At 39.5% G+C, this 27,602-nt stretch overlaps 1 protein-coding gene across 3 annotated transcripts in view; it reads right to left on the reverse strand.

The window, feature by feature from the left end:
• MBNL3 (muscleblind like splicing regulator 3) overlaps nt 1-27,602 on the reverse strand; it is a 109,736-nt gene that overhangs the window by 40,455 nt on the left and 41,679 nt on the right. For all 3 annotated transcript variants that reach the window (XM_064574585.1, XM_064574586.1, XM_064574584.1), the window contains exon 2: nt 26,261-27,124. In XM_064574585.1, the coding sequence (XP_064430655.1) occupies nt 26,261-26,437 (177 nt within the window). In that variant the 5' untranslated portion in view covers nt 26,438-27,124. The remainder of the gene's footprint in view (nt 1-26,260; nt 27,125-27,602) is intronic.

Here is a 27,602-nt window from a genome sequence, read left to right on the forward strand (position 1 = left end):
AGTGGAAATACAGAACTCCCAATCAAACTGGAATTGCAGATAAGCAATGAACAATGTTTGAGGATAAGTATGCTCTCCATTTAATATATCATCTGGCAACCCTCTCTCTATCCATTCTTCTACCCTGGTGAGTTGAGCTAAATTGAGTCAAATCCTCAAAAACCCATTTTCCTCCCTTTACCTTAAGGACAAAAGGATTTCCCTCCATGGAATCCACCCAGGCTCTCCTAGGCCTTCAACTGCCCCAAGCAAAGCAGAAGGCACTCCCAGACCCAGCTTACCTGACCAGCTGCAAGGAATTTAAGGAAGTTAGCTGTTGGAGAAAACAATTTTTTAATCCATGGCTCCTCCCACCAAAAGCTTCACACAGCTCCCTACCCGTCAGCCACCCTACTTTCCCACCCACAGTGGCGCAATCGGCTATTCAAATGACTTTGTGCCTGCCCAGGGCTCCTCCTTGAGGTGGGGATGGAGAGGGCCATGGTCAGTGACCACCATGCCTAACTCCTGACTCTGAATTTATATACATTTTTGGAACATAGTAATTTTTACAGGAAGATGAGGCTTTTGTGTTTTGAAGGTTTTAATTGTGTGTGGGAGGGGTGAGGAGGGTGAGTTAGCTTTTCTTTTTCTTCAGCCTCATCTGTGGAAGACTCAAATTCAAGCAAAAGTCATCCATTAAAGCCGAGGAAAATGATGGCTTAAGCATCATGTTTCCATAGGTACACATAAGATCTATGCAGATATATATTCAAAACATGCAAAAAATGGCACGAATAGCCATTATTTGCATAGATGTCTTTTTCAGTCAACTCTTGATTACTCATATTAAAAGAGAGGGAGAAGTAAAGGGGCATGGTTAGGTCTAATGAACAAAATCATATATTCAGGAAGAATGGCAATCCATAATAGCCCCACATGGCAGAATATGGATATCACAAAAGTGGTAATTGTGAACCTTTAGGAATCCATTGCTAGACACGGTCCTGAATTTTTTTTTTTTTTCTTTTAGTCATTAGTCATGCAGGCTCATCTCACGCCTGCTTTTCCATTCAATTGTTGCAACATCATCTATCATGCAGTCTCTGGAAAACTCCACTCTTGAAAGAATGACAGTGAAAACAGCAAATGAGGTCTTAATACAATCATGAAAACAGTTTTGAGGTCTTAATACGATCATGAAAACAGTTTTGATCTCTCAGACCCCAGAAAGGGTTTTAGTGATGCTCTAGAGTCCTTGGACTACACTTTGAGTACTACTGATCCTTGTAAGTATGCAACGATCCCTGGTGTAGGGAGCATTCTCTCGTCCATAAACTCTCTGAGGGCAGAAGCCATGTTCTTAGGCATGTTCTAGTCCCAGCACAGAAGCTAGTGCTTGGCCCGGAGCAAAGCTTGGCAAGCGATGGCTCATCCGACTGATTTTTGACCCCCAAATTTCAATACCTCATAAACTTCATTTAAGTTTTTTCATATTTTTCCTATAACTTTATTAACAAGGCGTTGTGAAACAAAAATGCTTTTAATTGCATGGTGCACTCCAAAACATTTATATCCCATGAGCACAATAGAAGTAAGAATGTAACAGATGACTTCTGCATTTTTAAATGGAGAAATTAAAAGAATAAAAGCAAATCCATCTCAAACATTCAAAGAAAGGATGCAGATGCCTTTGTTGGAATTATCAAAGATTCAGAATGGGTAAGGTCAGAAAGAATGAAATCGTACTACACTGGGGAAGTTTACATGTTTATAGACAACAAGGGATGGAAATGCAAAGAGTAAAGTTGGAAAGCATTTGTGAGAGTGTGTACCATAGACCACTGCTCCCAAAAGAAGAGCCTCAAAAGCACAGTTTCCCGGGGAAATTCTTGTAAAAATGGCATACTACATTCCTCTCTCGGAGCCTGACAATACACCAGAGTGTATCAAAGGATCTCTCTCATATATGTCCTACAGTAAAGAAACCTGCTAACCCAACACAGCTGAATCGCAGAAACCATCCCTCTTTTCTTCATAAAACACCTTTTACCAGTATTTCGTTAGACTGTCCTTATGGAAAATGTTGATCTAATACTTCCTCCTACTAAAGCTCAAACTAAGCCCCATGGCATCTCATAGGTCAAGTTAGCTTTTCCGTCACACTTTTCATTTCGATTTCTCTCCCCCTAACTAGAAAAATAACAGTGCAGCCCAGGAACCGGATGTTCCATTGAAATGACATTGAACATTTTTGCATGTACCGGATCCGCCAACAGCTAACAAGATGGAGATTTTCCCCACCATCACCTCCCCAGCTTTCTTCCTTTCTTTGAATGCTTCAGCCAGACAACATCTGGAATAACAACTTCAGGGCTTCTCTAACGGGCTTTCCCTACACTGTGACTCCTGTCCCTTGAAACCATATGCCCCTTAGCTTAGGTTTTCCATGACTTAAAACTTAAGGGTCTCAAGTGAGTTTAAACCACACTAAAACTTGGGAAGTAAGGAGGTAGCTGGCAAGCCCCTCAATTCCTAAGGGTCTTAGTTTTGCACTCGACTCAAACCTTGGGGTTTCCACTTGGCAAAATCAAGTTTCCTGTCTCTGAGTAAAAAGAAAGTTTCAAAGCAATAAAGTTTCAAATAGCTCACAAACGGCTACGGAGAGTATAAGGTGGAAACCGCCCTGATCATTGTTTGGATTTAAACAATTTATCTTTGCAGGGTTCGGTATGCCACTGAGAATACATTAAATAATTACATCTCTATAGCCAGCCTTGGATCCCTCCACCCAGAGGTTATGCAAAGGGCAGGTATAGTTATTGATTTACCCTTGCATTTTGAAATTAGAGGCACAAAGATGACAATCAGTCCCTCTTTTGCTAAACCTAAGGCCTTTTTCAGAGAAAGAAATTTAAAAGCATGATATCAAAATGGTTTTTCGCCGGGTCTTGTTAAATTCACAAATGTGAAATACTGTTTCAAACCCCAAACGGAGGCCAAATGTATCCACTTGAAATAATAAGCATTTTCCTCACATGCCTATCCAACCACCAGACTAATAACAAATATGCAATTTCCAAGCAGAAAGTCTTAGTGGTATCCACTGCCATTCACATACTTTGAGGCAGGGACTAAGCTTACATTTTGTTAATGGTAATGTATTTTTATCACCAAAACTCTTAATGAAAACTCTGCTAACTTGTTATCAAAACTGTAGGCATTTTAGAGTATCAGACAAATCCCCAAAGAAAACTCCAAAACTCCAACCACATCATGTATTTAAAGAAAGTGGCCTTTTTGGGCGCCTGGGTGGCTCAGTCGTTAAGCATCTGCCTTCGGCTCAGGTCATGATCCCAGAGTCCTGGAATTGAGCCCCGCATGGGGCTCCCTGCTCAGATGGAAGCCTGCTTCTCCCTCTCCCCCTCCCCCTGCTTGTGTTCCTCTCTTGCTGTGTCTCTTGTCAAATAAATAAAATCTTAAAAAAAAAAAAGAAAGTGGCCTTTTTAAACCAAGTAATTTTTTTAAAAGAGTATCTGAAAACCAGGCCAACTTCCTGTTTGTTTTTGTTCTGCAGACTTAAAAACAAGCAATTTTATTGATACAAATGTTTTCTCTTTTCAAAATAAAGATCTATTCTGCATGGCCTGAATATCTATCAAGCACATTAAGCTTCATCTGAAATGTGTTTCAGAGATGTGAACAGAATTGAGAAAGTTCCAGATGAAACTATGGAGATTACTTTTTAAGAAATATATGTTTTAAAATGAGTCGCTCTTAGTAAATACAGCAACCTTGTCAAGCTCACCTTCTGCTCTCAGTGAGCAGTTAATATTTGATGATGATGAAACTGTTCCTAGTATTTAAAGAACCAAACAAGGCCATCCACAAACAATGTAACTAGAAATGGGGTTAGTTTAAAGAAGATAAAATGATAAGTGGAGGTTTTAGGTTTTAAAATAAATCAATCCCTCAACCGTAAATGTCTCATAATCCTTACAGAGGAGAAGTTGAAATATGACCTCTGCCGAAGAATGCCTATCTCCAGATCTAAAACAGGGACAAAAATGAAACAAAGCAAAGAACAGCACAAGTTAATTAGTTTTCAAATCTATTAATTGTACTCCCCAAGTCAGTTTAAACAGCCGGAACAAGAGTTATTGGGGGAATAGTACACTTGTAAAGGTGTAGTGTTCTTTAACTATGTGTACCCTCTATATTAAGCACAAGAAGGTTTCTAGAATCATGGTGAGAGTCTAACCAGTGCCTTTTAATTCCTGGAATCCTTATTTGGGGGAGGGAAAAATAAAAGAAAACAAATCTACCTTCATTGTGCCTTCCCTGAAAATCAGAATAAAATTAGAAAACTTCAGAAAATGTGGCTTTCTGGAAAAAAAAAAAAATCCAGTCTGTGTCTCTCTTATCAGGTAAATCAAATTCCATTCTAGAAAAATATTTCAGAAAAAAGTGATACAGTGAAACAAAGTAGATAGCATAAAACATCAGTCTGCCAATCTTTTACATTTGTTTTTCTACTAAAGATAAGTGGAGCGTGTGATTGGCTTTATTTTGTTTTATGTTTTACATCAACTTTATGTACTAGACTCTGGTATAGAAGGTCAAATGATCCTTCAGATGTGAACGGATTCTGACCATTTATGAGGGTGCTGGGGAATAATTGTATCTCTGGTTTTAGCACATGTTACTCAGTGTGTGACAATTGTTGACACACATTTGGAGACCAGGTTGAGGCCCTGTAAAATTATATTTTCCATTAATATCTTGAAAGCAGTCATAACAACAAAACCCATTTGGGGGATTTATAGAACACTGTGTGGTCTAGTTTGCATTTTTTTTTTCCACCCAGCACTTCCACTTGAATAAGAGCTGCCTTCACTGTGTCTTTACCAGGTGCCAGACCCTGTTCAAAGTGCTTTGCGTGCATTGCCTCGTGTAATTTGCACAATAACCCTGGGTCAGTGTTGTACTGAGGAATTGAGGCACAGCAAGGTGAAGAAACACCCACCAAGTGACAGACCAAATGGAGCAGAACGAGGATTTGCACCAAGGGGCGCTGGGTCGGGAGCCCACATTCTTAACCAGGACCATATCGCTTTGCAATCCTTCGGCGTGTGTTAAGCTGAGGAATGAGCTAGTTCAAATACTTCTTCTGCCCAGGCCACTATTTTCCCTCCAAGATTGTACCAGAGATTGCACATCGACTGGCTGTTAGGTATGCCCCGAAATGATTTAGTAGATAAATGTATGGCAGTGAGATGTTCTGTTAAGCACCTAGGAATCTCGAGTGACTTGGAAATGAATAAGACAAGGTCACCAAATGTCCACCTGAATAATCACAGCCAACTTTACTGTGCAATTTGCCAGGCACCGGGCACTGTTCAGAGTGCTTTATATGCATTATTAAGTCTTTCATCCTTACCGAAGCAGAACAATTAGTACAAACACGTCCTCTCTTAGCCCAGCTTTTTAGTAAATATTTGCACAATAGAATTTTTGCCAGTTGGTTTGGGGGAGAGCAGTGTCATACTATCAGGGGTTCGGGTAAGGGAGCCTAAGTCATGGTCATTTGTGCTTAAGCAAAAGTACAGCAGAACCCCACGGACACCGAACGGATGGAAGTTGGCTCAGCGAAAGAGTTGCCAGTGTGCTTTTTGTGACTATTGTTACCACCTTAAGAGAAGAATCTCTGAAAAGCACACTACTGCTATTCAGAAGCAGATTTACTCAGACCACAAAGTCTGAGTGCTGGAGGTTCCACACTATCACAAAGCAGAGAAAATCTCCAAACAATGACAAAAGATCAACCTTATTGCAAAGCAGTACCAAAGCGTTCTTCGGAAGCATTTCATTCCACTGAAAGCCCAGGCAAATGATATTTCACAGATGCTACACACACCACCTCACAAAAGTCTGTGCCACCGAAAGCTCAATTTTAGTAGGGGATTTGACTTAAATGACTAGGGTACGTCTATACTCTGATGGCACAGAGCAGGGTGATGATGTGTAGACCTGGGAACTAGGGTTTGACTTTTTCTTTTTTTTTTTTTTTTTTTTTTGCGAGAGAGAGAATGAGAGCGAGCACGAGACGGAGGAGGGTCAGAGGGAGAAGCAGACTCCCTGCCGAGCAGGGAGCCCGATGCAGGACTCGATCCCGGGACTCCAGGATCATGACCTGAGCCGAAGGCAGTCGCCTAACCAACTGAGCCACCCAGGCGCCCAGGTTTGACTTTTTCTGCACTCCAGCTGTAGCCTATGAACAAGAGCTATGTTTTGTTTCTTCTCTAGATTGTCAATTTATTTTGGGTTAAGTACATTATTCACCAAGGAATACCAAAGACTTCAAAATGCAAATCAATATTTAGATGCATCAGGTAAACATGTCAATAATATGAACACACCCATTCTATTCAATACAACTTATCATTTAGGCTTTTCCACAGCTTTAAGAAGACAAACTATTACATGTATTTGCTGATGACACTAGGGAATCTGGATCTTATAATAAGAGACTAGACAACTGAGCAATGCAGCCTCCAAAAGTGTACTTATACTTTTAAAGACAGTATAATAGGGGGACGCCTGGGTGCCTCAGTCGGTTAAGCATCTGACTCCTGGTTTTGCCTCAGGTTGTGATCTCATGGGTCACGATCTCAGGGACATGGGATCGAGCCCTGCGTCGGGCTCTGTGCTTAGCAGGGACTCTGCTTGGGGATTCTCTCTCCCCCTCTCCCTCTGCCCTTCTCCCTGCTCTCTCACTCTCTTTCTCTGTCTCAAATAAATAAATCTTTTTAAAAAGACTGTATGACAGGGAAAATAATAAGGATAACAAATCCAGTGTTGATACGAATCAGTTGTTTGGAATCAGGGCACAGGCTATTCGTACTTTTGACTTTGAATGCTTCTGTTCCTAGGCAAGGCAGTAATAGATCTAAATTTTAAGACGAAAGCAGTATTTTATCAGAAAGAGTTCTAGACTGGGATACAAGTGCCCTGGATTCTGATTATCTTTAGATCATGGCTAAATTATTTTCCAGTTATGGTAATCAGGTTGGCTAGGAATAATTCCTGCCCCTATATACCTCACAGGTACTTTGAGAGAATAAAGGAAGAAAATGCAATTTAGTATGCCTTGGGAATAAAATCAGGACAAAGTGTAAAAAATATTAGTTATTTTTCTTTATTAGTTGTTTACAACAGAACTAAAATTGTTACTGTGAATTAAGTATAAAAAATACTACAATTTCACTTCCCCACAAAAGGTACTACATTACCATATGGGTAATCCTGGCTTATGGGAGTAATAGAAATTATCATGTGCCCCGGGTCAGAATTTATATACAATGTTAAAAAGCCAAGGATACTTCTCTTCTCACAACTGGACATCTTTTAACAGTTGCTGTTCCCACAGATCAGTGGTATGGCAAGTGAAAGACCAGAGGAAAAAGACAAGATCTGGGCTTTAATCTTATCCTTGTAAATAACTGAAACAAGAAAAGTTATGCTTCCTTTTCAACTGACAATAAGCCAGGGCCTACTTGGGAGACCAGTTTATCCAGTCAAGAGATACTTTGCTACCATCACAGGCTTCTTACTTTAAGATCTCACAGATCACAAATTCACTTTAGAATCCTAATGAATAAAACACTCAAAGTCATTTCTATTATATGAAAAATTTGGAGCATGGCACTTTTTGGTTGGTACTTTTTCAATTTTTACATTGCCACAACTGCTGCCATATTTTATTTATAACATATATTAAGATGATCCAAAGAAATCAGGCAAGTCATTTTTCTCCTGGTAAGTTAGGAGGATAAAACAGAACAGATAATAGACTATAAGGGAAGATGGTAACGGTGCCTAAAATACTAGCAAGTAATTGATCAAAGGGATTTTTTTTTTTTAAAGATTTCACCCATTTATTTGACAGAAAGAGAGAGAGCGCAAGAGGGAGACCACAAGCAGGGGGAGCAGGAGAGGGGGATACAGGCTCCCCGCTGAGCAGGGTGCCTGACGCTGGGCTCGATCCCAGGACCCTGGCCTCATGACCTGAGCCCAAGGCACACGCCCAACTGACTGAGCCACCCAGGCGCCCCGAACAAAGGGATTTTGAATATTATTTATATAAATTGATAAATAACAAAATTGAATCTTGTTACAAAACTGTTTAGCCATGTTTGAGCTAATTTCTCATTTTCCTTATTTTTCATCTCATTAAGTTGACCTCTTAGAAGCCAAGATTGATGCATATAAATGTGAAACATGTTTGAATATGTGATATATCTATTTCTATTAAAAAGAACTAGTAACTATATAATGTACATTACATATAGGCATATATAGAGGCACATATTGAAGGGGAGCAGATTTTGCCACCCCAAATTATGCCTCTTTGGCATATTGATTATTTTAAACTGGCTATTTTTCAGAAAGAGCAGACACAGGTTTTCAGAGCTTCACACTATTTGTGAGGATGTCCTGCTGGCTGGACCAAGAAGAGGAGGGTGACTCTAAATCTCTAGAATCTTAAATCTGCGTAAGGATCAGACCCTTGTTTACTGTGCTTTTCCTGGTCACTTTTTGTCTCTAGCTAAATAGGGTAGGTAAGGTGATGGCGTGGGCCATTTGGGGGAATGACTCAGTTTTCCTGGGTCTCTCCCATGTACACAGGAGGAACACACATTATTAACTTTTGTTTGTCTCCTGTTAATCTGTCCGATAGCAATTTAATTCTTACACCAGCCAGAGAACCCAGAAGGGCAGAAGGGAAAACTTCCCTGCCCTTACGCTATACGTCCTTTTTGTATATATAAGCAAGTCCCCACACTTGTTAGCAACACCTACAATAGAGCTTTGGGGGTATGAAAAAAGTCACTAATCTTTCCAAAGGATTAGAATAGATAAATTATTAAAATAATCTTTTTCTTTTTGGTTTCATACACTCAGACACCGATGAGAAGGTTCTATATACTCCACAAAAAGAGGGCTCTGTGGTCAATGAATTTTGAGACATGCTGGGTTCAACAGAACTAAACTGCTGTCTTCGGGGCAGTACGTCTCAGAGCCTTTTCTTAGCTAATAAGCATCGTGGTGCTCCTTGAGGGGAGAAATAGAATACGTTTCCCAGAGATACATAAGGCTTCCAGAACAGACGCTGCTTTCTTTCCACAGGATCAGAATATAAACAAATAACCCAAGTCTGAGGTCCTTGGGAAAAAGGTGGTCAGAAAGGAAGGCAGAAGCAGGAAGGGAACGATGCGGAGCACTGAGAGTTCTCTGAACCAGTGGTTCTCAAAGCCAGCATTCATCGGAATCACCAGGAGCGCTTACACCATCAGACCCACCCCCAGAGTTGCTGATCCAGCAGGTCTGGGGTGGGGCCTGAGAATTCACATTTCGAACAAGTTCCCAGGTGAAGCCGGTGCTGCTAGAGTGCTAACAAGAGTCTTGAGAAGTTCTGCTCTGTGGGAATACTGTCCTAACAATGGATTTAGCTATTTATTAAGCATTTTCTTATGTTACTGAAAATTCAGTTTCTAACAGGTCAGACTGAAGGGATTTTGATATCTGAATCCCACATCTCTGACCCCAGTAATGATATTAACCATCATATAAAAGAAGGCCCAGTCCTGGGGCGCCCGGCTGGCTCACTTGGTGGGGCATGTGACTCTTGAGCTCGGGGTTGTGAGTTCGAGCCCCACGTTGGGTGTAGAGATGACTTAAAACTAAAAAAAAAAAAAAGATTTAAAAGAAGGCCAGCCCAGGTAGGTCATGGAGAAGAAGGATTGGGCTTCTTGAAATTCTATTCTATTACTCTTAGAAAACACATTCATTTTCTATTTACAAAGTAGTGTTATTAGTTCTAAAGGTGAGTATATTAAGATTAACTGTGTATTTATTACATGTTGCTTGCATTTGCTCTACAAGCCTCCCCAGAGTGTTTCTCTAAATGTTTGCTACGTACCCAAGTTTAAGTGACAAAGGGTTTTTTAGTAAATTCTTCTCAGCTCTCCAATAAATAAGTACCTTACTTACTGCAGAAAGCATACGCATTTGGGAGCATTATCCCTTCTCCTCACCCCCCAAAAAGACATCTGGAAAAAGAAAGCTAAAAGGAGGGAACTACTTTTCGCATTAAATAAGCAAACAACCCAATGCTGACCACGGTGTTTCAGCATGGATAATCAAAAGCTGAGGTATTGATAGATTCCCAAACCTCAAAGCAAGCACCGAACACAAAGTTCATCCATTGTACGTGCAGCACACAGTAAGGAAACAATCCATCTCAGACAACGCTTCTCGTCCTCTTCACTAGAAGAAAATAAACACTGGTCTAAGGAGTGTCAAGTATTTGTAACTTTTCCCTTTCTGTATGAGTAGTCTCAATAGCATTTAGTTTATTTCTGAGTATCACGGCAAGCCTATCTCCAACCAAGGCCCCCAGTTTCCAATACTAGACTGACTGCCATACAAGGACACAACTAAATGAAAACCAGATAGCTTAATAAGCTGCAAATACTAGATTCAGACATGGAATTAGCCCCTTCCCTTGCCCCCTCGCTTTCTCACTAGTTATACAACTACATTCTTCCCCAAAGACTTGGAAATCACTTACAAGAAAGATACATTGCCAGCAAGATCATTATTATAAGCCTAAAGAGTAAGAGAGATACAATGTAATGGGGAAGGTGGGACAATAGGAATAATTACATCAAAAACTCCAAAACTCTAGACTCCAGTTAATTGCTTCAGGGGGACCCTAATGTAGCTCGGGGCTTTCTGGCAACCACAGTAAATAGGAGAATGGGTTGAACTGCATTGTTCTCACTGCCTGATAAAAGAAAGTATACTGGTTAATAAGCACCTCTTTGTAAAAAAGACTGCTGGATACTGTGGAAGGCATACAGAATAGGACATGGAACCTGCCCAGGAGGAGTTTGCAAATCTTCTCTCTCCCAGGGCTGCAGAGGCATGAGGGGCTCTAGCATTTGACATAATGGCGGCAGAAACCACAGAAAAACCACAGGGTAGAAATCAAAGGTGACTGAGGTGCTCCGCGTAGTGGTGCCCCCTGGAGAAGAAGGAGCGCGTTTGATTGGGAGAAGGAGACTTCTCTGAGCTGGAATTCATCACAGCTCTTCATTTTGGCTTCAAGGAAAGCCAAGGAGTTTATAATGGAAAATATGTGATGAAAAATGGCACAAATAATTCTCTCTCTGGGGGAGTGTTACTTTCTCTATTACCCCCTTTTCATTAGTGTGTTATTTTATTCATTACACTTTCATTCTGGTGTTGTTTCAAATTTATTATTGAGCTGAAGTATTGCAGAATGAAAAGCCTTTCTCAGTAAGTGTCTTTGAATTTTCTTCCTTCCTCCCTCCCTCCTTCTTTCTCTTTCTTTCTTTCTTTCTTTTTTTCTTTCTTTCTTTCTTCTTCTGTACAATCTCTGACTGGGAAGCAATGTCATTTTTTCTTATGCATTTCTCTGGTGGGAGAATAGGAAATTTGGGGGAGCCACAAGTGAAATACGATTAAATATGTTTTATCGCTAATACTTCAAATATGGGGTAAATGTCCCATGCTCCCAGAGTGAGGTATTGAGAACTGGGGAGAAATGAGAGAGTCTCAGTTTTGGTTTTGCTGTCAGTTGCCTATTAACATCTGCAAGTCCCAACTATGGATATTATTGCAAAATATTAATGACGTCAGCTGAATGCTGCTAAATCCTGAAAATTATTAAAGTTTCCTTCTTTATTGAGACATTTTTCTAAAATATTCCAGGCACCTTCCCTGTGCTTGAAAGTAGAGTTAGATGCCCAAACCTGAATTATATCTTGATTACTGAGGATTAAACCCACAGCAATTTCTGTTCTGAAAAACAGGTATCACCAGGCAGAAAGGAGTGGAAGATGGAGAAGGTATAAGAGATTGAGCTTGACTACACAAACTCTAAGATATAGCTCATAAGCCTAGAGAACCTTTTTAAAAACACATCTTGAAATCATTTTTCCCATTTCTTTTAAAAGCTGATTACTTGGACTCAGTTCTAGCTATTGAGGGCTCTAGTTAAGTTTATTTAAAAATGTCAGTGCATGGGCTCTCTGAGAATTTTTCTTTGCCCTTCTATGCTCAAACTCTTTGGACTTTTAAAAGATCACTGTACATTCAGAGTAAGTTATTAATTAAGCTTCAAATATATATTTTTATTGGACTAGGCAGTCGCTTTTTACACAGAACCCTTTTCTGCAGATCATGACCTTGTACTTGACTCAGAATGACCTTATTAGTGCTAATCATGTTTCCAAGAATACTCTGATTTGCAAGCTAGCCATCTGCTGTAAAATTCTATTTCAAACATTGTAAGGTCCCCCCAAAAATAATGCTTGAATATTACTAGATTATCACACTAATTACTTTAACATAATACTTAATAGGGGCTACTCAGCAAGAATTTTTAAAAATCTATATATAGGGTAAAAGCATTCAAAATGCAACATTTGGAGAGCGTCCAACAGCGTGCGGCCAAAGAACATTTCTATAGTGCTAAGGGATGAAATTAAATTTGCAAAAATCAGCAATGTGTAAGCCATCAAATCTAGGTTAAAAGGTGGTTGAGTGAGGAGAGTTAGCACATGGGTGTATACAGTTTTCATTCATATTTAAGTAAAAATCAAATGGGTGGTAGAAGTACAGAGGCAGAAAGACAGCTGACAGAAGATACGGTGGTGAACAAGATGGCGTCTGATGTGAAACCGAAAAAAGTATGGCAGACCTTCACTTAAAATTCAGTGAGATCAGATATTCAGGGGAACACAGTGGCCATAGGCTGGAAGAAGAACGTCAACCCCCTCTTCCTGAATTAACCATGTTGACTTTAGCAACACCTCACCTCCGTCCCTGGCTTTCTCTTCCCCCCGCCACACCTAGTTCAGAGTCTTACCATTTCATACCTTCAATACTTCACCACTTTCTAAGAGGATCTCCTCCCCCAATTGCCAGTCTCTCGTACTCTACCAATTCATCTTGCAGAGGCTGATGATGTCATTTCTCTACTTAAAAACGGTCAGACTCCTCAGAGCTATGAAATCAAGTTCAAACTCCTCACTGACTTTTAGGGCTACTCCTCTGCCAACATAAGCTCTAGCTTCAGCCAGGCTGACTTAGCACGTAACTCCCTCCCCACACATCCCACCTTTCCCTCTCTGTCTTTGCTGAGGTTATGCCCTCTGCCTGGAATATCTTCCTATCCTTCCCTCAAAGAATACCTCAAACAGTACCTCTCCCATGACTGCGTGTCTCAATGCCACAGCTGGGTATAATCCCGGCCCCTGCCTCTCCCCCTGGACTCTTTTAGCGGTTAGTTTGTACCTGGCTTATGGCACATACATAACATAAACGGCTTCATAGTAAGAGGTCAGGCAGGGATCATGTCTTCCTGTATCCTGCACAGTACTGAGCCCTGTGCCTAGCAAGTTATAGGTTTCCATAAATGTTTGTTGAATGAATCATTTCTTTGGGGAACTGAATGTATATAGAATTCTTAATGGATTTAACAGGACTTTCAGCATTAAATGACCCCTGACATTTGTAAAATCCTTGTAGTAAACCACAACCAATAGCCCTACAAATTGAATGCTGCTGCTAGCTCTTGTATGAAGAGAAACAGAAGTAGAGGAGTCCTGTGTCTTGCTCAAGGCCACACAAGGAGCCCTTGTTTGAGATGTTATTACAAGGCAGCGTTTTCTCTGTTTATGCTACTTGCTGATGCCATGCTTTGTTTCGGATATTTCCATGGTTGCATCTGTAGTTCACCCAAGAAACAGACATTTATCAAGACAACTTCTAAGGCTTCTTTGAAAAAAAAAAAAAAAGGCAATATTCCAATATATATATAATGGAATACTATTCAGCCCCGAGAAAGAAGGAAATCCTGCCCTTTGTGACAACATGGGTGGACCTGGAGGTCATTATGTTAAGTGGAATAACAGACACAGAAAGACAAATACTATATGATCTCACTTATACAAGGAATCTAAAAAGGATGGACTCACAGAAACAGAGAATAGAGTGGAGGTTACCAGGGGCTGGGGGTTAGGGGTGATGGGGAGATGCTGGTCAAAGGGTATAAACTTTCAGTTATAAGACAAATAAGTTCTGGGGATGTAATGTACCACATGGTGACTTTAGTGAATGATAACTGAATCGTATACTTGAAAAGTTGCTAAGAGAGTCAATTTTAAATATTTTCACCACAAAAAAGTAATTATGGAAGTGACAGAGTTGTTAATTAACCCTACTGTGCTAGTCATTTCACACTATATACTTGTATCAAATCATCATGCTGTACACCTTAAACTTATACTATGTTGTATGTCAGTGATATCTTAGTAAAGCTGGAAAAAATACAAATCCTTCCTCCATTGGGGGACTGGTGAAATAGACACAGACAAGGTTTTAAAATGTTTCAGCTACTTGTATTTTAAGATTTCATTTGTTTCTACATAGAATGCTTTGCTGGCTAATAATAATTAAAAAAAAAAGCAAAATAACCAAGAAATTGCAAAAATTCTAGAGGTCATGTTTCTACAGAATCTGCAAAAATTTTAAGTTTGTTTAATGGAGTATGTGATAAGCATAAAGGTTAACAACAGAGAAACAACTTCTGAGATAGGTATTCACCAAATGTTTAAAACAAGAACACAGAGTTCTTAACGATATTAAACATTCTCGAAGTGTTACTTCAGTGTTACTCTTTCACAAATACAATGAACAAAAATGTTAAGGCAATGTGCCAATGTGGCTGGTTTAAAAAGACTATCACCTTTAAAAATGGAGTCTCCAAAAAGTATTTGGAACTGAGTAAGAGCTGACTGATACTACACTGCTGCTTAATCAATGTACCTAGATGCAGAAATTAGAACCTTACTACTTCATAAGTTAGCTAGCAAATCATGGCTGACACGCAGGATATGTCTTAGCTGAGGGAATTTGTCATATTTACCACATATTTACCATATTTAACAGCTACATCACTGTGGACCCTACATTTTCAAACTTATGGATGGTTTTCCCGGTGTGGAAACTGCCTTCACTGTCCACTGCGTACCCATGAGAACATGGGTAGGAGCAAATTTCTTCTCTACCAATTTCTGGTGGGTAAATAAAAATTTGAGTTTCAACAAAAAACATATGCCCACGTAGGATAGAAAAAAAAAAAACCCAATTTACAGCAAACATTTAAATGCCCATGGCCAAGTTACACTTGCCAAAATTGATGGATCCTGCAGCCGTATCTACTGTACTTAACTAAATCACAGATTAGACTAAGCAATATTATACAAACTCATCACGAACAAGATATTGAAAGAAATAATTTACTCTGACTTTGGAGACAAGATGGCCAAGTCCAAATAGTGGAGATTATTTAGAGAATAAAAGGTTGAAGAATAAATGGAATCGTTTACTGACTTTTAAGAAAGCAATATCAAGAAAGACAGGAAAATGAGCCAATCAAACTTCTAATTACATCTAGCAGTAAAACTTGACCCCGTGGTGAGAACCGAAGGCACAGAAATAAAAGCATTGTTTCAAAAACCTAACCAGGATGGTAAATCTGGATTCTACAGCATCAACTACAAAAAACCATCAATTTAGGAAACTGAAGACTGATTACAGAGAGGAGAAAATATGGAAGAAAATGAAAAGATTACTTAGAGATAATGAGGAAAGAACGGACGGCTAAGATTCCTCTGGAATATATAACCCTATAGGTCAATAATCAAGCAGCAGACTGAGACAGAGGAAAAGAGGGTAAGCTCAGGGACGTTACAAACAGAAAGTTAATCTGTAAGGGCAAAAAAGAGCAGTAGGTAAATGATGTTCTATGAATAAAGTCAGGTTTCTCGAAAAACTAATTGCTATCTCCAGATGCACAGAAGTACCTGGCATCCACCTTTTACAAAAATTTGAAATAGAGAAAAAGACAGTATTTGTAATGATTCCAGACAGCTCCACGACATGAAGAGAATTACTTAATGATCAAGTAGGATCAGGTATATATTTCTCTAACATGTAAGAGTTTCTTCCAAACAAAAGAGTTGACATATAGTTCTCCAACTTCTGATTTTCAGATCTCTCACACTAATCGGGGGTCCTGTGGCAAGGGGTCAGTCTTAATGGCATCAAATGGTGGTTGAAAAATACAACCCAATAGCAACCTTGGCTTTGAGGTGGAGAGAAATGATCTTGAGCTATGCTCGCATAAAACAACATTTTAAATGGGTTGGGTTAGATTCCAAGTTATTTGATGAAACAATATCTGACCCACAATAAAGCTGAACTGCCTCTATGATAGTTTCAGCTGACTTGTGACAGGTGCCTCCCTAGCTAGCCGGGGCACTGTACTAATGAGTATATAACAGAATCAGATGCCAGAGTTTCATGCAGCAAAGATGTATATGATCCACAGCCAGTTATAATCCCCAATTCTAGCTAAGTAACTTAGCAACACAGGGTTTGGGGGAGAGAGATAGACAAGGGAGTCAAGACAGCTTGGGGTTCCGACTCTTGGCCATTCAATAAAGCAATTAAAGAAACTAACTAAATCACTAAGTTAGATAACTTTGTCTACAAATAAAAACCACCAGGTCCCTACTATTCCTCTTTCTTCTCCAGTGATTGTCAAAGAACTAAATATGAACCTTAATGTGAAAAGTCTTAATCTAAATGTGGGGCGCTTGGGTGGCTCAATCGGTTGAGCGTCGGACTCTTGATTTTGGCTCAGGTTGTGATCTCAGGTCGTGAGATCAAGCCTCACCTCGGGTGTAGAGCCTGCTTAGGATTCTGTCTTTCCCTCTGCCCCTCCCCCCTGCTCAGGCTCGCTCTCTCTCTAAAAAAAAAAAAACAAAAAAAAGTCTTAATCTAAAAGCAATGTCATGAAACAATAAACGAGGGAGGGATTAGGAAAGGTAACATTGGCTTCCCCCCAACCCCGCCCACCTTTTGAAGTACAAAAAGTGAAGGGGAGCCAAACCCCCACCCCAGTGTCATGTGACACAATCTGACCAAGGTAAGGGCCGGATGATTTTGGTCTAGTAAAAATAATAGCCCAGTTGATGTTTTCTCCATTTCCTCCTTCTCCGCAGGGGGAAGAACCGAAATGATTAGAAGAACACTGGAGCCCTCAGGCTCTCTGGCTACTGCTTATGTGATCTTGTGCTGGCCACTCTCCCTCACTGGGTCTCCAGGTTCCTTATCGGGAAATGCGAACAGTCTAAACTCGGTGGTCTTCCTTCTCCAGCCCAAATTCTTGATTTTCTAGGTTTGTGAAGCGCTAGTCTGGGTAGGAACGCTTTCTTAATGATTTAACTCTCTGACTCATTAAACTGGTTGGGGTCAGGCCCAGGATCAGCCATTGCACGGACATCGGCATTTTCTCACTTCCATACCGCAGGTGGAAGAAGGCAAATGAAAAGAAACAATATTCCACTGTATTTCTGAGCATCAGGGGACAGGAGGTGCTCGTGTGAGAACACAAAAGCTAACTTTTAGAAACATTTTATTTGGAAATAACTCTAGACTTCCAGAAAAATTCCAAAAATGGTACAGAGAGTCCGTGCCTACTCTTCACTCAGCTTCCCATCACATCAGCAGCTTACATACCATACACAGTGTTATCAAAAGCAGGACTCTAGTACAATATTAACTAAACTAGAGATTTTTTGATTTTCACCAATTTCCCCCCAAATGCCCTTTCTCTGTTCCAGGATGTAACCCATGATCTCACATTGCATTAACTTGTCAATGTCTCCTTAGTCTCCTCCAATCTGTGACAGTTCCTCAGTCTTTCTTTGTCTTTCATGACCTTGACACTTTGGCCAGTGGGGAGCTCCTTCAGACCCACCCCTGTGTCCTCTTGTCATGCCCCACTCTTTTGTGAGCACTTACTTACTTTCTGGCACCACAAGACATTACAGGCTCACTTTTACTTTCCCTGCCTCGGTCCAGTCAGCTCTTACTCCGAGGAGCCCTGGTTCCTTTCCTGAAGAATGGTATTTAGAGATCAAGATCTGGGTGCTAGGTGTGTTTATTACTATTGACGTGCCCTTGCTTGTATGTCCTCCTAGGACAGAGCTAGGAGACATAAGCATGTACGGTGATCCATGCATACACATAGCTCTATGTCTATTTCTGTATCTGTGCTCATATGAAAATGAACATACTGATGTTTCCACTCTAATCCACACTATAGGATTAGTTCTAGCCTTCCCCTTTTCCTTATTTTTAACTCTTTTATCTGATGGTGAGGAAGCCGGCTATCTTTATCTATTCTCTATTCACCTATTTGTTCAACTCCAGCATCCATATAAAGTACTTACATGTGCCTGTGAGTAACAGATTTACTAAGTAGAGCCCAGTGCTTGTGTGCAATTCTGTTTATCCTTAATATAAATCTATATATTGGTACTATAAATATAGCACCTCCAGGTTTCTTTTGATTAATGTCAGCATGGTATATCTTTTCTTCTCCTTTTAACATTTGTAAATAAAACAAACAAACAAAAAAGCAAGGAGAAGAACAGTATGCTACTATTTGTATAAAAAAGTGAGAATAAGTACATACATATTTGCATGTATGTTCAAAAATATCTATGGGAGAGAGAAAACTCAGTACATTGGTTGTAAGGTCAAGAGGTTAGCTGCAGAAAAAAAAATGAGAGGGAAACTTCACTGCATATCCTTTATTGGTTTTTAACTGCATACCTCTTACGATTTTTTTTAATTTTTGAGATATTCATATACCATAAAGCTCCCCCTTGTAAAGTGTACACGTCAGTGGTTTTCAGTTTATTCACCAAGTTGTGCAACCATTACCACTGTCTACTTCTAGAACATTCTATCCATTAGTGGTCCCTTCCCACTGCTCCTCCAATCTATTCTCTCCTTGCCACCAATGCCCCTGGTAATACTGAGCTGCTTTCCGTCTGTGGATTTGCCAACTCTGGATACTTCATATAAATGGAATCATACAATATGGAGTCTTTCTGAACTGCCTTTTTGCCCTTAACATAATGTTTTCAAGGTTCATCCATGTTAGTACTTCATTATATAGCTAAATAATATTCCATGGTATGTAGAAAACACATTTTATCTATTCATCAATTGACGGCCATTTGTTGTTCAAATTTTTGAATGATTAAAATGCATTATCCATTCAAAAATTAAATTTTAAAAAATCAAAAGGGAAAGAAACAACCCATTCACAACATTTTTCTAAAAAGTTAAAAGTAAAAGAAAAATCATCAAGTAAATAACGTATGATAAAGAATAATATATGGAAGAGCTTTGCTTGGCGATTCGCCAGCGGACTTCTAAGACTCAGTGGCTAAGATTTATTACAGCAAAAAATACAGAGCAAAAGCAGCAGGGAAAAGATCTGTATCAGGAGAGTCCAGTGACGCCTAGCACAGGCTTCCAGGGTCCTTCCTCATCTGGGACATGCTCTGGGTCTTTACCATGATATACACAGCCCCTTACCTCTCCCACCTCATCTCCTGCTGCTCTCCCCCTTCATCCCTCTACTCCAGTCACCCTGGTGACCCCAAGGTTCCTCACACACACCAGGCTCACTCCTGCTGTGGGGCCTTTGCTGTTGCTATTCTCTTTGCCTGGAATGTTCTCAGAAATCCTCGTAGCTTACTCCCTCACCTCCTTCATGCCTCTCCTCAAATATCACCACATTAGAGGAGTCCTTCCTGACTATTTAATCTAAAACAGCAGCCCCTGCCATTCTCTGTGTCCTCTCCTTGCCTCATTTTTCTTCACACCGGATGATGTCATTCACCTGAATATTGACTTCCTTTCTGTTTGCCCCTCCTCCCCCAACTAGACTATCTGCTTCATGGAGGCAGGGACTGTTTCTAGTTCACTGCTAGATCCCTCTGCCTAGCACAATGCCTGGCACCCAACAGGTGCTTCTTAAGTACCTATCCAGTGACTGGATGAATAAATTGCATCTATCTGTCTACCTAGCTAGCTATGTATCTATCTGTCTACGGACACTGAGTGGAGGGGAAGAAGGAAGGTATTTGGAACATGTAAGATTCCTTATTCTCAGCTCCAGAATGCCAGAATGTAGAGGAGATGCTCAGTGAAATTCTCAACTTTTCTCTCAGGATTCGAGTATGCAAGCATTATGTTTAATATCATAAAACTTCTCTTATAAAGATGATTTTAGTTTCCCCTTGGAGCTTAGCCCTGTCTAAAAAATTTCTTTCTTTTTTTTTTTGATAAGAAATAACAGTTTTGTAGAACACATAAATAATGCAGAAAGAACTGAACTACAAGGTGAGAGTTCTCTGGGCTGGAGGTCGGGGGGTGCCCTGTGACGGGGACAGCGGAAACAGGCCACTGTGTCAGGTGTCAGGGCCGCTGCGTCAGGAGGGCTCACCAAAATGTCCCCAGGCATACACATCGGACTGTCTTGCTTGACTGTTTCTATCCTTCACCTATTTTTCCGGGAAAATACTGTTGTTCGTATTTTCTTTATTGTAACGCTTGTTGTATATTAAAGACCTTTTTATCTGTCAAATTAGCTACATATTTTCCCCCCAAATTATTGCTTATCTTCTAACTTTTTGGTGTTTTCTGTCAGTCAGCCATGATTTGTATTGTGTGGTCAGTTCTAATAATCCTTTGCTTTGATTGTCTCTGCCTTTGACAGTGTGCTTAGAAGGCCTTCCCCACCCCCAGGATTACAGAAGTGTTCACCTACACTTTCTTCTACGACTGTCATGGTTTAATTTTATTTTTCATGTTTAAATAGGGCACCTGGAATTTATTTGGTGAACATAGACATTTCTTGAGTGCTGATAATAAGCCAGTCTCTGTTCCAAGTGCCTTATGTGGATCACCTCATTTGAATGCTCAGTAACTCCAGAGGTAGGTGCTAGTAGGTTCTTTGTTTTCACAGGTGAGGGAACGTAGGGACAGGAAGATTGGGTACTTGTTCAAGACAGCACAGCTGGCAAAATCTGGCCCATCCAATGGTAAAGGCTACACAGGGTTGTGGTGAGGATTAGAGTCAGCATGTGTAAAGTTTCTGGAATACAGTAGGCACTGAATAGAAGATAAAGCTTATTATTATGATGGCATAGTTCTCATAAACATAATTTCTGATGGCTGTGTATTATTTGAAAAATAGTATCTTTTACATTAAGTATGTTTCTAAAATACTCTTCTTTCACAAGTATGAAAAGCCTTTGGAATTACATGGAATGACTGAAACCTTTTTTTTCTCTTTTTGAGGAAACAGTTGTCATTAAAAGAAATTTTTGAAATACGTACTGAAGAGATTCATCAGGTAACAGACTTACAGATTTGTTTCTTTTGAAATCTTTGTGACTATATTACAGTTTTCTAGAAATGATGTTTTTAATTTCTGACCAGAAAAAGTGCCACAATAAGTGGTATATTTTTTAAAAGTCTCTGAATGAGAGATCAGGCAGTATTTAGATTTTCTTTTCTTTTTTTCTCTCTCTTTTTTTTTTTTTTTTTGGTACCCTGGGAAGAACATGAGACTGACAGGAAGGATAAATGGAGGGAGAGGTTGGCTGTCCAGGATTGCTGGGGGAGGGAGTGAGGGAGTGAAGTCTGTGAGGATGCAGGAGGTAAGGCAAGGTTTATGAGACATATGTATAGTCATATAAAGGATAGAAAGACTGGACGGAAACACATAGAAACGTTAATGATGATATTGCCTCAGTGGGGATGATATTTACACTTTACCTACCTTTTGTTACATTTTATTCTTATCTTCTTGTGTATGATTTTTAAGATTTCTTTTTGTCTTTTCCTTTCCCTTCATAGAACTGGATAACTTTCACAATCGGGGGAAATATTATTTATCTTGGAAACAAAGGCAGAACACCTTGTTCCTGATGTAGGAAGATCCTAAGTTAGAAGTGGCCAGGGGCACTTACTTCATTCAGCACAAGGGTCAGCCCACAGTAGCCCACGACAGGGACACACACATCCCAAAACTTCTTGGGCTTCTCATCCTCCAGGGTTCTGTCATTCTGGGGGCCCATCACTGCGTCTTTTTCTGTCATGCCCTCGGTCTATTTTCTCCTCCCTCCCCTTCTTGATTGACCATAATATAACGAGTGATCAGATACATCAACATCATGCACTCTCGGATATAATGCACATCTTTCCTGCGGTTTTCTTGCCAAAAATGCACGACCCTAATCAAATCATAAGAAAGTATTCACAAACCCAAACTGAGAGGCATTCTACAAAAAAACTGACCGGTACTCATCCAAAGTGTCAAGGTCAGGAAAGATACTGAAAGACTGAGGAACTGTCACAGATTAGAGGGGACTAAGGAGATAGGACGAGTAAGTGCAATGTGGGATCCTGGATTGGATCTTGGAACAGAGAAAGGACACTGTGGGAAAATTGGTGAAATTCAAATAAGGTCTCTAGTTTAGTTAATAATATTGTACTAGAGTTAATTTCCTGGTTTTTATAACTGGGCTCTGTAAGGTATCTAAGTTGTTGACATTACTGGAAGCTAGGTGAAGGGTATGCAGGAACTCCTTGTACTATGCTTAAAGATTTTATTTTTAGATTTATTTATTTATTTTAGGGAGAGAGAGAGTGAGCGGGGGGGAGGGACAGAGGTAGAGAGAGAGAGAGAATCTCAAGCAGACTCCCCACTGAGCATGGAGCCCAATGTGGGACTCTGAGATCATGATCTGAGATGAAATCAAGAGTTGGCCGCCTAACCGACTGAGCCACGCAGGTGCCCCTAATCCTTGTACTACTTTTGCAACTTTTCTGTAAGCCTGAAATTATTTCAAAATAAAAAATTTAAAAAGTTAGGTTGGAGCTATCAATATGTATTTGTTTAGGTTCTAATTGTAATTCCATTTTTCTTTCAAAAAAAGTTTTTTTAATGTCCAAAATAGCACTGACTTTTACCAGTCAAAGATACTTCCTTTTCAAGCTCAGTATTACTGAAGATAGAGATCCTCAAGTAAAATATTATTTTCCTGGAATCTCAGGATGACAGGTGTTGTCTATGTATCTTTATAGTGCAGGCAGACCTCTCTGATCAAGCTTAGAAATGGCCCTAAGTCTTGCATAATCCAGTGACCCTTGGGGTCCTAGCGTGGTATTTTTAGTGACGATCTTTTGTTAAATGTAAGAAACATACCCTGAAAGTATCAAGCAAGGTCAGTGGTAAACTGTCATAGCAAGAAACTGGCACAGAACGGGTTAAGCAATATTTTGGAGAGAAATTTTGAAATAATTGTGCCAAGCAGGCTAGGCAATTGAGTCAAAAACAGCTACATATCAATATGACATGAGACTCACTCTTTTATGTAGTTGGAAATTAATCTATGGGCTGCACTGTCTAGATCTCTATCTGAAGATAGGGCAACCTTCATCAATGAACACTCAACATTCATGGAGTGATGGGCACAGCACTTCAGCACAATGCACAATTAGCCATCAAGCTGGCCCTCCTTATTTTGACAACATTCCCTCATTATGAGGTGAGTATAGAATATTGTGTCTATTGTGCCTATTAGGAAGGCAAAGAACCATCATCATCTGGTAGAGTACCTAGTGTTAATGAAATCCTTACAAAAACAAGACACAGAGCACCAAAAGCAGCAGCCCAAAACTCATCAAATGACTGCTTCAATTATTAACCACTCACAGAAATAGAAATAGTGCACAGATGCATTTCAAAGGTGTTTCAATTATACAATAGTAAATGCCACAATGAACACTGAGGTATGTTATTTGTGTATTATAGATAGGATCGTTGTACAATCCACATAGGTCAATTACCCCCAACTTAGTAATAGGGTTCATGCATATCATGGATAAGGAATAATATAAAAGCAGACAGCCACCAAGCTCTTGTGCAGACATGGAACTGTGATGAATGTGCTGTCTAAATGGCAAATTAATTAATTGTTTGAAAGGCTTTGTGTATTTGAAATATTAAAGTTTTCATTAAAATTTGAAAATGTGAGGTTTATATAAATTGTCTTTATCCTGTGTGATTGGTCATCAAGATATTAACATAATGCAAAAATCATTTTAAAAACACTGGATGCAGCGAGTAGACAGTGTATTTAAATAATTAAGTGGCTTATCAATATTCATTGGCCACCATCTATGTAGTCTCTGAATTAAACATTTTCCAACCTTCAAAGTAGTAGTACAGTATGTGTTTTATTAAAAATTGCTTTGCTTATTATTTTCTTCCAAATATTTCCTTTATGGCACTCTGACCTGAAGTATACCAATGATTAGGAGGATCACCTATCTCCTTCCACCAGATGTCTGGAAAGAGAGAATTTACAAAGCCTGCAAGGAACTCTCAATCAAAGAGTAAACTATAAAAACAGTGATACTTAGCTTGAAGAACTAATATGACACTCATGGCAACTGGATTTGGGTATGTCCATTTGGAACATGAGTTTGTAGAATGAAACAATAAACCCTAACTAAATAGAGCTGTTTTGAAGAACTCCTCAAACAAACATCTTAGTGAATTGCAAGAAAATAATCTTCCATTTAATTCACTCTTAGAGTGATACGTGAGTTTTCGTTTATGTAATCTCATGGCATCTCCATAATAATCCTGGAAGTTAGGTAGAGATAAAGGAATGTAAGCCTTACCAGAGTAAGTAGCTAAGGTCAGACACAGTAGCAAGGCTGGGACTGTCCCCCAGATCTCCTGAAACAACATATGCACAGTGCCTCGTGCTATCCCAGACCCACTTGACGGACTGGATGAAAGATATCTCCTGTTTCCACCCCAAATAACCCAGTGCTCTTTTCTGCTTCAAGGCATTGCCAGGTAATGCAGCGGAGATTTTAATAATATACAAAATAATTGTAGATGAAACTCGAATGATAGTGAAATGTAGAGAATAAGCCCTTTAATCATATTATCTGCTGCAAATAAGAGCAATTCAGACATTTTCAATGGCAAAAATTACTGGTTTTTTACAATAATAACTTTGCATTCTTGACTTGGGAGGGTCTGCAACAAAAAGTACTAACCATGAAATAAGTTAAATTAACTATCTATGGAGGATGTAACTTGATGAAATGTTTTCTGAAGAAATGATCACAAAAAGGAATACATCTCTGTCAGCCAATGCAGCCATAAATAAAAATGTTAATGAGGTAAAATTGGTCATGATGAGGCTAAAACAATATCAAGAAATTGAAAAGGTTCTTATTAGGCTTAATTCACTTTGATGTATGTTGAAAAAAAATTCTCGAATGCATCGTAGCAAATCTTATTAAACCAGGAATCTATTACTATTTTTTTTTACTTCTGCGCTTTAATTTATAAATCTTTATCCTTAATTTAAAGATAACTATGAATAACACATGAAAGTCAGTGCATTTTCTTGTTCTGCAATCACATATGTTCTATTCTACATAATATCTCATTTGCCCTCATATGTTGGTTATAGTCTAGTACATAATATTCAGGTTTGATGACCTTGGCAATAAGACTTGCCTTATAAAATGTACTCACAAATCTAAAATTGGTTAATCAGTTCAGGAAGAAAATTAAGTGAACCTAGTTTGGTACCAATGTTTAAGTTAAAGTTTCAAAATATACTTGGACTAAGCATGCTGGGGGCTCTTGACTGGCTTAGTCGGTAGACTGTGCAACTCTTGATCTCGGGGTTGTGAGTTCGAGCCCTGCATTGGGTGTAGAGATTACTAAAATAAACTTTAAAAGACATTTTCCTCCTGGATGGTGAGATTTTCACCTTATACTCTTTGAGTATGACTTCACTTGTCCTCTGAAAGCTGCCTGGTCCCTGCCAAGTGTATTTTAATAACATAGTTAATAGGGCTATAATTCAGTAAAGGGCTTCTTTAGGCTCTATGAGAATTATGATCCCTATACTCAACATTTAAATCCTATACAAAGAAGTAAAGTATGGCAAGGCTGCAATTTCTCACTCCTACAAAAATTCTTTAATTTTTTTCCTTCAAATCTATCTTGATCAGTGGGCTTTGATGAAATAAGATGAACTATAGTCTGGCTTAGTTCTACAAGCACAGAGTCTACATCCTGTCTTAAACAAACAAACAAACAAAACTTCCACTTCCACGCTATTAACTTTACTAATTTCAAAGCACATCATATTTCAAAACACATAGACATCAACAAATTTAAATGAAATGTTATGTGCATGTAGATGAGACTCACCTTTAAAGAATCAAAACACGCCACCACACGGCCATTTTCCACGTGGCAGACTCTTGGCGGATGGGCAAACTTGCAATCTGCATCAGCTCGAGAGCAGGTCCCTCTCTGAAATTCTCTGCAGACTTCTAAAGTCAGCCACTTGGTGTCACGAACCAGGGTGACATTGACAGCCGCCATATTGAAAGCAAAGTTAGAATCAAGTACACCCTCTCTAGGATAGTTTTGCTGCTGTTAAATGGTTAAAAGTGAATTCAAGCTATATGTGAAGAGATAAAGTTGCTTTCGTGAAATGCTTCTTTGTTAGCACTTAGGTTTTCGTTTCAGCCAAAATTTGGTCTGGTCAAACAGAGCCAATCACAAAGTAAAAATTGTATCAGAATAGCTAAAAATTAAATTAGAGACCAACTCCTAAGAAGGCAACCAGATAGGTTAAGATATTGAGTGTTTAATTTGTTCCTCTGCTGAAGTTACTTCAAATAACTGGCAGGCTTTCAAAAGAATTCTGTGCTCTCCAGTTGATGTTTTCAATTATTCTTGCAAAAAGCATGTGCTGCTGGTTGCCCTTCAATTTGTGGAATGGTCTCAGATCAAGGGGAGAAATGTTTTTCTCCCTATTTCTTGGATTTAATGACTAAGATTGGTAAGGATGTTACAACTGTAAAAATAAATTTTGCTGCAAAATCAGGAGGAAGGAAAAAGACTAAGAAAACTGGGAATTGAAGGGGAAAAAAGAATGGACCAGTTGCTGAGACTGAACTGCAAGCACACCAGGTTTGGGGGCTGGGGAGGGAGAGGGGTTTATAAAGAGACAGCTCTAGAGTAGAATCGAAGCAGCAGTGTTCAGAAAAGGCACTTTTCAGAAACCTGCAAGAAAAAAAAAATAAAATTAGCTATTAGAATGCAATACTTCGGTTTTAAACTTCAGATTTGGAAAAGAAGTACCATATCCTATTTAAAACAGGAAGCAGCTAGATATTGACAGTGCAACATAGTACAGTCGGCCGTTGTGAATAAAAAGAGCATTTCCCAGTGTAGAGTAAAAGGAGGCAGCCATATAGATTTACTGCTGAAATACAAGCCCAGCTGGGGTGCCTGGGAGGCTCAGTGGGTTCAGCAGTGGACTCTTGGTTTCAGCTCAGTTCATGGTCTCAGGGTCCTGGGATCGAGCCCCGCGTCCAGCCCCGCGTGGGTCTCTGCGCTCAGCGGGAAGTCTGCTCAAGGATTCTCTCTCTCTCCCTCTACCCCTCCCCTTGCTGGTTCGCTCGCAAGCTCTCTCTCTCTCAAATAAATAAATAAATCTTAAAAGAAAAAGAAATACAAGCCCAATTAAAAAGGAGAAACG

This window comes from Mirounga angustirostris, unplaced genomic scaffold (genome assembly GCF_029215605.1).
Source record: "Mirounga angustirostris isolate CCGP_5_RB_7025 unplaced genomic scaffold, mMirAng1.0.hap1 SCAF_11, whole genome shotgun sequence".
Classification (NCBI taxonomy): Eukaryota; Metazoa; Chordata; class Mammalia; order Carnivora; family Phocidae; genus Mirounga; species Mirounga angustirostris.